We start from the raw sequence: 12,136 nt of genomic DNA, 5'->3' as shown, positions 1-12,136 counted from the left end.
TTAGTAGGAGTTGAGTAGACGAATAGAGGAAGGTACTCTTGCATATTCAACTGCCTGTAATCGGTTTGTGCTCTACCCTTAAAGAGCTCAGTATTGGATTCTGAAAGCCCGGAGGATTCTGGGGACTGGACGTAGGCGGAGAGGCCGAACCAGGATAAGTGATACTGAGTAATTTCTAACTCGCTCATACATATATATATGTGCCTGTGTTGCTTGTAATATTTACTCAGCATATAAACTGTTAGAAGCTGACACTGAGTAAATTGGAGTGCTGAGTTGGAAGCTGACCACACAAGTGTCAATTCCCAACTCTCAAGTAAAACAGTCTTAGTCAGCATCTGACTAAAGCTGTCTTACATTAAGTTCGGCCAAGCTGACCAAAGCTGAGTTAATAAACTCACCAAAATAATTAAGTCAGCAAGATTAATTAGCGAAAAAGTTATATTAGTTCCTAACCCCCCCTTGGAACTAATCACACGGGACCAACAGGTTCTTTATCTTTCTGTTTCTTTTTGTCTCTTGGTTTCTTTCTTCTTGTGCGAATCGAAGGCATGGTTATTCGACGTTGTTCTTCATGTTTTTCTTCTTTTATCATATGGTTATTGTCGATTTCAATGGTAAAAGGCGGAAATAATGTAAGTATCTACTATTTAATCTTCATCTTTTTTTCTAGAAAATCTCTTCACGAAATGAGTTTGCGAAGATCTGCAAGGACAAATAGGCTGAAAATGATGTTCTGACTTCGCGAAAATAGATTACGCGAAGTCTGCGAAGCTGAAATCATCAAGTATTGCATGATTTTTCTTCGCAGACTTCGCGTAATCTCTTTTCGCGAAGCAAAATCGTCATTCTCTATGTTACTTTTCTCTTCGCAGACTTCGCATAATCTTTTTTCGCGAGGCAAAATCATTATTTTCTTTTTAATTTCTCTTTGCAGACTTCGCACAATCTTGTTTCGCGAAGCAAAATCGCCCTTTTCTTGTTAACACGACTTAATTTTTGTGAAGGTGGTTGAATGCAAAACATAAAATACAAAAACATCAAACACGTCTTTTACTTCGCATATTGCGAAATCTGCGAAAGTGAAAGTTATTCTGTGAATTAGTATTGTCTTAGCATGCTTCACATATTGGAAAATATACGAATTAAATTCATGTTCTGAAGCAAATATTATCTTCGCATATTTTGCAATATGCGAAGTCAGACGGAAGGGAGAAAGAAGAAAGACTAAGAAATTTCTAAGTGTTATATATATAAAAGGTATTTTGGAAAAGTCATAAAAAAATAGTCTAGATAGGTAATGAGTTGCGTAAATGGTCTAAATATGTAAATGGGTCTCCTATTTGATCAAATTTTGTAATTTTCTTATTTGAGGGAATTAGATTGGGAAAATTACAAAACTAGACACTTGAAGAAACTCATTTACATATTTAGACCCATTCCAACAATATCCATAACACCCCTGAACTACCCCATCCTTTCCCATTCTCCTCCCATTGCGATCGGTAAACGTCTACTTGCGAAGACCACTCCAACTCCGGCGAAATGTGTAAAATGGGAAAAAAGAAGGTAGATGAGAAACAGAAATCGAAGGTATGTGATTTACTACTTTATTTTTGTTATGTTTATGTCGATATATGGCTGCAGACGTGTCGAAATATGTGTTGAGGTTAAATCTAATATATGTTCGTGTAATTGTTATATACATAAAAAATTTGAATGAGATAAATCTAATATATGTTTTATTCAACAAAAAATAACTTACCTTATGTTTGGATACAAATGTTGCACTGATTTGGAGCAGATGTTGCAAGTGATTTGAAGACAAATGCTTGAGAGTGATTGAGAGATAAATGCTTGATAGTGATTGGTACTTGCAAGTGTTTGTTATATATATATATATATACTAAGAGTATTTTTGGAAAATATATAATAGAAAAGTCTAATTAGGTGGCATGTGATGGAATGTGTCTAAATCATAGTTATTAGACTCATACGAGTCGATACGATCCAAGAGGATTTCGAGTCGACTCTATAGTTTGATTCGAAACCTTCATGAATCGGCCATGACTCGACCGAATCGTTGGTGACTCAGTCGTATCAGTCGAGTCACCCGAGTCGGTCGAGTCATGGCACTGCTTGAAAAAAAAATTAACTTACAACTTCATACCGATCGAGATTGTGAGGAAAAGAAAAACAGAAATGGATTGAGATTTTGAGAAAGCCTTTAGTTGATTTCAAAGGTCAGATATCTAATTCTATATAAACCACTTACCACCATTTCTCCAATTATTGATTTTTTTTTGAGATTAAAACCATCTCCAGACTTGAGAAAAAACCATGTATCTCTGATTTCTTCTTGTTCCTTAGAGTCCGTCGATTTCTTCTTTTTTGAGTCTGATCTGTGTTGATTGCTTTGAGTTTGGTCTTGGTTGTGAACTTTGATACCGAAGTGCTTTGATTTCTTTTCTTCTTGACGATTTCTCTTCTTCTTTGTTTTTTCTTCTATGCATCGAATGTTAGTTGAAGGAGGATGTTTCTAGAAGTTTTTTAATTGATATAAAATTAATTTATTCTAGAATATTGTAATATTAATATAAAAAATTCTTTATTTTTTATTTTTATGTTTTATCAATATTTATATATTTATAATTTATTATTATTTTTGAAGCTTATAATTTATTATTATTTTTGTGTTTATTATATTTTTAATATTTATAAATATGACTCTATATTTTTAATATTTATACATTCCCCCATGTTTTCGTTTCCTATGTTTTTTAGAATTTGCATTTCCCCGTTTCCGTGCATCATATTGAATTTGAATTTTATTAGGATTGAATTAAATTTAAATTTTAATTTAAGTATTTAGATGATAACGTGATATATATATTTTTTTAATATTTTAAAATTGATCCGTATCTTACAATTCGATTCACGAGTATCGATTCACAAAATGAGATTTTGAGTCACGAGTCGTATATCGATTTAACAACTATAATCTAAGTATGTAAATAGGCTTCTCCAAGAGTCTAGTTTTGTAATTTTTCCAATTAGATTAGGGAAAATTACACAGAAATTCATCTTTTAAAAATTATTTACAACTATGTCAAGTTATGATTTTGGATTATGTCAAACTAGTAAAATCAATACTTTTAATATATTTTAAGGATTAGAATTTATAAATTAGAAGTCTAGAATATATTTTTTAGGGTTTATGATTTATGAATTGGAATCTAGGTTTCTTAAATTATAATGTAAAATCATAATATATGGAGAATAATGACATACTAAGAATTAAGTTTGACGATATGACTTTAATTATGATATTCATGTAATTGACCCATTAGATTACCTCTCTAAAGTAGGGGTGAGCATCAGTTCGGTTCGGTTACTAATCGAACCGAACTATCGGTTAACCGAACTAAAATTTGCTCTATTTTCATAACCGAACCGAACCGAATAAGTTTGGTAACCGAATTTGATTTAATCGAAAATTCTCGGTTCGGTTCGGTTACCGACTGAATAACCGAAAACTCAAAATATTTATTTTTTTGTACATTTTTATTTAATTAGTTTTCAAATAATATCCTTATACAAAAGTTACAATTGAATAAATTAAAGGCTACTAAACCAAAATATATATATACAAAGATAAAAGTGTATTTTTTAGGGTTGGACTTTTTATTTATATATATATAAAGATAAAATTATATTTTTTATATTTATATATCAAGTTCGGTTCGGTTATCGGTTACACCGATATTTTTTTTCAATAACCGAACCGATAACCGATTACCAAATTAAGCTAAAATTAAAACCGAACCGAACCAGAATGTTAAAATAACCGAACCAAACTAAGATTTCGGTTCGGTTATCGGTTTGGTAATCGGTTACCGGCCATTTTGCTCACCCCTACTCTAAACATCAAATAGAGTAATTTTAGACCCAAATAACAATACAAGTAGTGTTTACTTTTTCTGCACCAAAATTTACTGTTTGATGCCTTAGGGTCATATTTATACATCTCAAAAACATAAAGGGCAAAATTGGATATATTCCCCATAAAATAGTAAAACCCAAAATTCCATACCAAGACCTGATTGACTCAAAGACTTGGACTTTTCCCTTCTCTCTTTTGTTCCGGAGTACTATCATTTCAATTTCCCCATTTCACACTCTAAAACTGGATTCAAGGTTGTCTTTTCTATTGAAAAGTTATTATTATTTTTCACTCATTTATTTTTGATTGCTAAGCTGACTTCCACCCTTGAGCTGCCGTGTGAGGACTTCCTGTAAGTAATTCGCTGGAAAGATCGGACTTTTTTGAAGTCTTTTTGGACCAAGTTTTGCTGCCTCTTTGAAACTCTTTTTTCTCCGTGTTGTTCATTCATTGGTTCTGAAATCCAAAAAAGTTGCTTCAAATCTTATTTCTTGGAGTTGTGGGTTTTGCTAATTTTGGGAATTTTTCCTAAAGATTTAAAGGTGAGTCTTTTACTTTTTACGGTATCTGAGTAACAATCTGCTTTTACTTGCTGTCTAATGGTCTTAATTTCATAGAATTTTAGTTGAATGATCTTGTGGAGAACAAGTAATTGAGACATTTTTTTGATTAATATTGATGGGTTTTACATAAAGTTTGCAATTTTGCTTCAATTTGGATAATTGGAATAGCAGATGATGCTAAACCTAGGAATCATTGATCTTTCTGTCATTTTCAGTCTATGGGTTATTGCTGCTATTTTGGGCAAATGGTGAAATTTATAGCATGATTGACTGTAAAATTAGCAATTTTGTTATTATGAATTGAAGCTTTTACTTGGGAACCCTTTGCTTATGAATCTTGATTTTTCATTTTTGGGTATTTAGAGATCCAGTAAACGTATAGAATAGCAAATTGTAAGTTGTTATTATTACAATTCAAAAAACAACACTTTTTATAGTCTTGATTAGGTTACATAAGCACCACATGTATTCATTTACCTACCATATGACACTTATTTACTGAGGTTAAATGAAGGTTAGAAGGTGACGGAGATTGCGTGTAATGTGATACTAAATTGATACTCGTAGCACTTACGTGGTTTGGTTGAATTGATTAAGCGTTCTAGTCATCATTTCAAGTGACTTTATTGGTATGAAATGCAAAAATGTGTTTTTATTGAGACAAAATAAACTTTTATAACCTTGTTCGAACATTGTCTAAACTTAAGTAAGGTCGGTGCGATTTGGGGAAATGATGGAACTCATAGAATAACTACTAATTGATATGATTGACTGTAAAAGTAGCATTTTTCAAGCTTTACTTGGAACCTTTTGCTTATGCCTCATGGTTTTTTATATTTAGAGATTTAATAAACGTTTAGAATAGTATATTGTAGAGATAAGGTCCAAATTTATTCGTATGATTATTGGGGTGGAGTAGATTTAGCTTCAACCTATAAAACAGTGCAATCTTAAACTTAACGTTTATCAAAAGGTGCAATTTCAAGCCTTATTAACGGAAAACTAGTGTTTTTTTTTTTCATATGTAATTTCATGTCCTGGCTGCTCTCCAAGCTCTGGTGCTCTGGTCACTCAATAAGGCTTGAAATTGTACATCTTTTGTTCATGAAAAAAACTCATCTTTCATTAATAAGACTTGAAATTGCACTATCTCGTAAACATTAGGTTTAAGATTGCATTGTTTTGTGGAGGCTAAAAGCGCTCTCTCCCAAAATTCTTATAGTCTTGATTTTGGGAAGGTGCAATTTATCCCCATGTTTATTAGGGGAGAGCAGATTTAGCCTCCACGTATAAAATAATGCAATCTTAAGTCTAACGTTTACCATATGGTGCAATTCCATGCCTCGTTAACAAAAGACGAGTTTTCTTTTTCTTTTTCATTAATAGAAGACGTGCAATGTCATGTTCTGGCTGCCCTCCAATGTCCAGCGTACGGCCACCGATAAAGTTTGAAATTGCACATCTTCTGTTAGAAAAATCCTACTCTTCCGGTAATGAGGTTTGAAATGTACCGTGGAGTCTAAATCCGCTCTCTCCCGATAACATAGGGCTAAATTTATACCGTATCCCCTTGATTTTCTGATCTGTTGGAGTGGTGCTTTTCTTTGTATTGAGATTTCTGTGTGTGTAGATATACAGTGAGGACATTTGTGTATGCGAATTCTTCGGGGGGCTATGAAGTGTTTCTCATTTTACAATGGAGAAAAAAAGGATGAACAAAGGACTAATAAGTCTACATTTTCTGAATTGAATTCTCAAAATGTCTCAAACAGTAGCTCAGAATTTGTTGGAAGGCCTTCATTCCCAAGTATGTCTCAAAGACCTCCAAGCAATCTCAGAGTATTCACAGTTTCCGAGCTTAAGTCGGCTACCAAGAATTTTAGCCGTTCAGTCATGCTGGGAGAGGGTGGTTTTGGCTGTGTCTATAGAGGCTCTATTAAGAGCACAGAGGATCCCAATAAAAAGCTTGAAGTTGCTGTCAAACAGCTTGGTAAAAGAGGGATGCAGGTGAAACATTTTTCCATTATTACCACTCATTCATGATGTTTTGGGCATTGGTAAATTGCATCGACAATCAATGAAGTCCAGGATTGATAGGGACGTTTTATCTCTATCTTTTAGAGTCCTTTTCGGGTTATTTTAAGGCTTTTTATTACACGCTTTTAGGCCATGTGTGCTAAATTAGTAGTTTTTCCTTTCATTTTCACATATTTTCATTTAATTTCAAGTAATTTCACAAAGATCACTAAACAGTCTAAACTTCATTTTCTTTCAATTGAAATCACTAAACTTCATATTTGATTTCAATAAAGTCATTTTGGTCAATTTGCGAGTAAAAACTCGCTGAAATATTGACGTGGCACAGTTGACAATATGTGCACAGCACTACTAAATGCCATGTCGGACAAGGATGCGATGTTTATGGCTTTGAATATGCCATGTGACAAACTTGTGGCTGCCACCGTTTTTGTTACATCAACAATAAAAGTTAGATATGCCTAGCATTGAAGCTTAGTTGGTATAGTCACATCAGTTTTTTGTATAGAAATTAGCCGGAATTACTTTATTGAAATCAAACGTGAAGTTCAATGATTTTATTGAAAGTAAATGAAATTGAGTGATATTTGGGAGAAAAAACCCCGAATTTCAATGACCGTAAGAGCAATTGACCCTGCTTTTGGCATAGCTAAATGTGTAGCTAGAGATGAGAAGAAGTATGGTGTTGTTTGGCAGGGACACAAAGAATGGGTGACAGAAGTGGATGTTCTTGGCGTGGTTGAGCATCCAAATCTTGTTAAATTAGTAGGCTATTGTGCTGATGATGACGAGAGAGGAATCCAAAGGCTTCTGATCTATGAATTTATGCCTAATGGAAGTGTCGAGGACCATTTATCCACTCGAGCAGATGTAACTCTTCCATGGTCGATGAGGCTGCGAATAGCTCAAGATGCTGCTCGTGGCTTGACATATTTACATGAAGAAATGAGTTTTCAGGTTTTTTACTTTTCATATCTCATATTGCTTAATTAGAGACCTATAACTCCTTATGATAAAAGAGTACGGACTTTGTACACTGGTCGTCACTAAAGTAGTTTTTGTTGTTTTAGTAAAGTCATTATGCTGGATCCGACGGTCTGGATCATCGGAAAATTGATGTGGCTGCTATACCAACAACACCTCAAATATATCTAACACCTGTCATTACGTGGCGGCCACATGGTGGCGAGTATCCATTAAAAAAAAGGGATAATGTATAAAAATACCCCTAACGTTGACAGACAGCCAAAAACAATTTAAAATAGTGCAATTTTACCTAGTGTTGGCCATCAAGAGCAATTTTACCTCTAGCATTGGCAAGTTTGGTCAATTTTAGACATCATTGAAAAAACACATATATTATGTTCCCGCATTAGTTGCATATCAGTTGGTTCTTAACAAAAATATTTCATAATTGCATAATAGAATTAGAGATTAATATTTTTAAATTTGACAACATATTTGGATTTTAATTTTTTTGTCCAACGGGTACAGAACACAATATAATTTTTTTTCATACATATACATATGTTTGTGATGTGTTACTAATAATTGATAAAATGGCACACATGTCTGGAGATGACATGATTCATGACTGAGAAAATAGTTTGATGAATTACTTTTCAAATTTACTCAACTTGTCAATGTTAGGGGCGGTCATTGTTAGGGTATTTTTGTACTTTATCTCTTAAAAAGATGAATTTTCTCAATATTCTAACCCGTATCCCAAATTGATCCACTTCCTATTTTTATTTTTAATTGCCACGTGGCGAAATGTGTCAGACATATTATGAGTTGTTGTTGACATGATAGCCACGATAGCTTTTTGGTAGTCTAAATCGTGAGATCCGGCCATAGTGACTCTATTGATACAAAATTTGCTACTTCAATGACTTTATCAGGTCAAAAGATACTTTAGTGACCACCAGTGTACAAAGCTCCTGCTTTAGTGACCACATAAACTTTTTAGCCGACTCCTTATATATGTGAAACAATTCTCCTCCTTTGAAGTACCTTTTAGGGCGAGTTAGACCTTTGTTTACCTGTTATTAGAACCCATGTTTACAACATCTCCACTGTTGTGCGGATTTAACGAAAGATAAATAAATAAAAAATCGAAACACGGATTTACGTGGTTCACCAACGTTGTGTTGGCTAGTCCACGGGCAGAAGAAGAATAGCTTTTATTAGGAGGCGGAAAAACAGATTACAAATTAGGTTTACATAATAGAGTATTTATAGTACTTAATCTAACCTAAACCGACTTGGAACCCACGATGTCGCTTCCAAGTAGAAAACCGAAAGCCAATACTAATCCGAATAGGAAACAAGATATACCGTCGTGCCGGGGGCGACTCCGCCCCCCAGGCTAGGGGGGTGCATCACCCCCCTGGACCCCTGACTCATTGACCGGGCAACGAGACCCCGTTGCTTCCTGTCGCAGTGCCTTATACTGATTCAAGGCATTATGACATCCACCTTATTAGGGAGGTTGTTGTCGTGAAAGGACCGGGCATCCACTGGTCGCAAGAAAACTCCGTTGAAATATCCACATTGTTTCATTATACTGATTGTTTTTATATTTGACAGATCATCTTCAGGGATTTCAAATCTTCAAATATCCTTCTAGATGAGGATTGGAATGCAAAACTATCAGATTTTGGATTGGCTAGGCTGGGACCTTCAGAGGGATTGACCCATGTTTCAACAGCAGTATGTTTCTCTCTACTTCATTCTTCCTTATATATTGGCTCCTTGAACTTTGAAGATGTCTCGTTAGTCCCCTTTAACGGGTAAATACAACCTGTCATTTTTCACACTTTGGTGTACAACTTTGTCATTTTTCATACAACACAACATTTTGATGATCTTCTACTAAAGCGTATAGCCGGTAATTATGACCGGTCAACACGAAGTTAACGTGCCATGCCAGCAATTTGACCTCCATAAAAGTCAAAATTGCTGACATGGCACGTTGACTTTGCATTGACCAGTCAAATTGCTGACGTGACACGTTGACTTCGCGTTGACGGGTCACAATTGCCGGCTGTGCACTCTAGTGGGAGGTCACCAAAATGTTGTACACTTTTGTGTGCAAAATTGAATGTTACCAAAGTGTGAAATAGGATAAATGTTGTACGTATGTAATTTATCTCCCCTTTAACTTAGTTAAAATGACATGATTAACGGGTAAATTACACTGTTGGTCACTGAAGTTTATGGTCTGTTTAAAAAAAGTCACTGAATTTCGTTTTCTTTCAATAAAGTCATTAAACTTTACCTTTTAATCCAATAAAGTCATTCTAACCAATTCAGACAGAAAAAGTTATTAGAATAGTGACTTGGAAGCCACGATGTAAAAGATTTACTTTTACATATGACATGGCAGTCACATGTGTGCCAGGTGACACCCAAAAGAATAAAAAGATTACTTTTTTTGCTGCCACGTGTCAATTTCAAGCAAGTAAATAAAAATGCTTTTTTTTAGTTGTCACGTGGCTGTCATATGTAAAAGCCAGTCCTTTCCAACACGGCTGTCACGTCACTATTACGGTTACTTTTTCTATCTAAATCGACCAGAATGACTGTATTGAAGTTTGGTGACATTTTTTGAAATAGACCCCAAACTTTAGTAACCATTAGTATAATTTACCCCATAGTAAGAGGAGATCGCGAAAATGAAGCACATATATATGCTTTAACTAAGTTGAGAAGCCCAATCTCACTTTAAGTAAATTCAATGACTAATAGGTCACTCTGAACAAGTTTAGGGAGTCCATAGATTACTTTAAGTAAGTTCAGAGGGTTAATAAGACATCTCTAAAGTTCAAAGGACCAATCGGACTATTTGACCAAGTATTGGGGATGCTTGATATAACAACTACTAGAAAATATTTCTAATTACAGTTTGACTCCTAATTATTCCTTCCGTCCCATGAATATATGCAAAAAAAATATCTTTTCCACGCCCATGAAATATGCGTAACTCCTCTTATAACCACCACTTTCTTAATGTACTCCTATTTATAGTGGTGTTCACCTCGACTCTGAATAACCAAATGAATTTGATCATTTACCGTTAAATCTAGTTTTATTAAAATCCTATGATGGAGATTCAATGCATCATAAGGCTTAAATTTAATAAGCACATCAGGGTCCAGGTGAACACTACTGATAGGGATTTAATGTTTTCTTGTTCCGCGCTTGAAATGGAAAAATTAGTACTTTTAGCTTCAAAAACTGGTGGTTTTCTCCATCAGGTTGTAGGAACCATGGGATATGCAGCTCCGGAATACATCCAGACGGGGCGTTTGACAGCCAAGAGCGACGTATGGAGCTACGGTGTCTTCCTATACGAGTTGATTACGGGTCGACGACCATTGGATCGAAACCGTCCGAGAAGTGAGCAGAAGCTCTTGGAATGGGTAAGGCCATACCTTACAGATGCAAAAAAGTTCCCACATATATTGGACCCGAGGCTTGATGGGAAGTACCCCCTCCGATCAGCTCAGAAGCTTGCTATTATCGCCAACCGATGCTTGGTCAGGAATCCCAAAACTCGCCCCAAGATGAGCGAGGTGTTGCAAATGGTGAATCGTATAGTAGATGCTGCAGCGTCGGAAACAGCAAGTCCTGTATCATTCAGAAGCTCATTATCTATGGATACTTCACGGAACAACTTCGGAAAAAATAAACGACGTAATGTAGACTTGAAAGGCAGAGATCAAAGTGGGTGGTTCGCGCGGATGTGGACACCGAAGCTTATCAGAACATGCTGACTGTAACAAAATCCGGCCGACTTCTCTCTATGGTAAGAAGTTTGATGCTTATATTTGGGGGAAACTTGTTGAGTTGTTCATGTATTGACTAAACAACAATGATTATGCAGAAACTTTAACTAGTGCAAGTTCTCGTTTTCGGACCTGGAAAAGGTGAGAACTATAGATCTGAGACTGCAAAAATTGCCTGATTTGTAAGTATAATTCATGTAGGATCATCTAGCAATAATTGTTAGAGTAAAATGTTGCTTTTTTCACCAAGATTTTGTAAGAAATATAACGTTTCTTTTCATTTCAGAATTGATTTGAAGATTCAAATTAACATTTACAAACATAATCTCCAACAACCATTGGTTCGTTTGTGGTTTTAAGGGGCGTGTAGATTTAACCCTAACGTACGAGACACGAGTGTGCCAAACGACACTTTTAAAAAATGAGACACGGGTGCGGCAAAACATGACCAATTTATATATATATATATATATATATATATATATATATATATAAAACGTCACGATAAATCACAAATAACATCCGTAAACCATAAGAAACCATAAAAAACGACGGGACACGTTTTTGACGTGTCGGGTGTGAGTCTAACCGTTTTCCGTGAGTCCGACACGGCCACTCTGACCCTGCACAACAGTCGGTGCTTTATATGTTAGATTGCAATTGTTGTTGTCAATTGTTGCAATTAGTTGTTTCTGACAGCTGTTTAGATTCAAAAGATAAAGACCAAACTTAATCCTAACGTTTTAAAGGAAGTGCGGTTTTAACCCTAATGTATGAAATAATGTAAATTTTAATCGTATTGT

At 35.0% G+C, this 12,136-nt stretch overlaps 1 protein-coding gene across 3 annotated transcripts; it reads left to right on the top strand.

Annotated features, from left to right (window-relative positions):
* Positions 1-4,152: 4,152 nt before the first annotated feature.
* On the top strand, positions 4,153-11,613 carry LOC136208526 (serine/threonine-protein kinase PCRK1-like). 3 transcript variants are annotated; one of them, XM_065999463.1, is made up of 6 exons: positions 4,154-4,485; positions 6,137-6,513; positions 7,240-7,500; positions 9,133-9,255; positions 10,803-11,353; positions 11,432-11,613. In XM_065999463.1, the coding sequence occupies exons 2-5, from the start codon at positions 6,160-6,162 to the stop codon at positions 11,319-11,321; spliced, it is 1,257 nt and encodes a 418-aa protein (XP_065855535.1). In that variant the 5' UTR covers positions 4,154-4,485; positions 6,137-6,159; the 3' UTR covers positions 11,322-11,353; positions 11,432-11,613. The 3 variants fall into 3 exon arrangements, with proteins under 3 accessions (XP_065855534.1, XP_065855535.1, XP_065855536.1); XM_065999462.1 differs by having other exon boundaries at positions 4,153-4,485; positions 10,803-11,613; XM_065999464.1 differs by having other exon boundaries at positions 4,155-4,485; positions 6,279-6,513; positions 10,803-11,613.
* Positions 11,614-12,136: the final 523 nt, after the last annotated feature.

The sequence above is a fragment of the Euphorbia lathyris genome, chromosome 10, assembly GCF_963576675.1.
Source record: "Euphorbia lathyris chromosome 10, ddEupLath1.1, whole genome shotgun sequence".
Taxonomy (NCBI): Eukaryota; Viridiplantae; Streptophyta; class Magnoliopsida; order Malpighiales; family Euphorbiaceae; genus Euphorbia; species Euphorbia lathyris.
This window is presented reverse-complemented; position numbering and strand designations above follow the sequence as displayed.

What these genes read in the sequence shown, in the direction of transcription:
- LOC136208526 (XM_065999462.1), top strand. Translation starts at nt 6,160, where the DNA reads ATGCGAATTCTTCGGGGGGCTATGAAGTGTTTCTCATTTTACAATGGA. An exon ending in ATGAAGAAATGAGTTTTCAG is followed by an intron (nt 7,501 to 9,132) that starts GTTTTTTACTTT and finishes TATATTTGACAG; the next exon opens with ATCATCTTCAGGGATTTCAA. An exon ending in TGACCCATGTTTCAACAGCA is followed by an intron (nt 9,256 to 10,802) that starts GTATGTTTCTCT and finishes TTTCTCCATCAG; the next exon opens with GTTGTAGGAACCATGGGATA.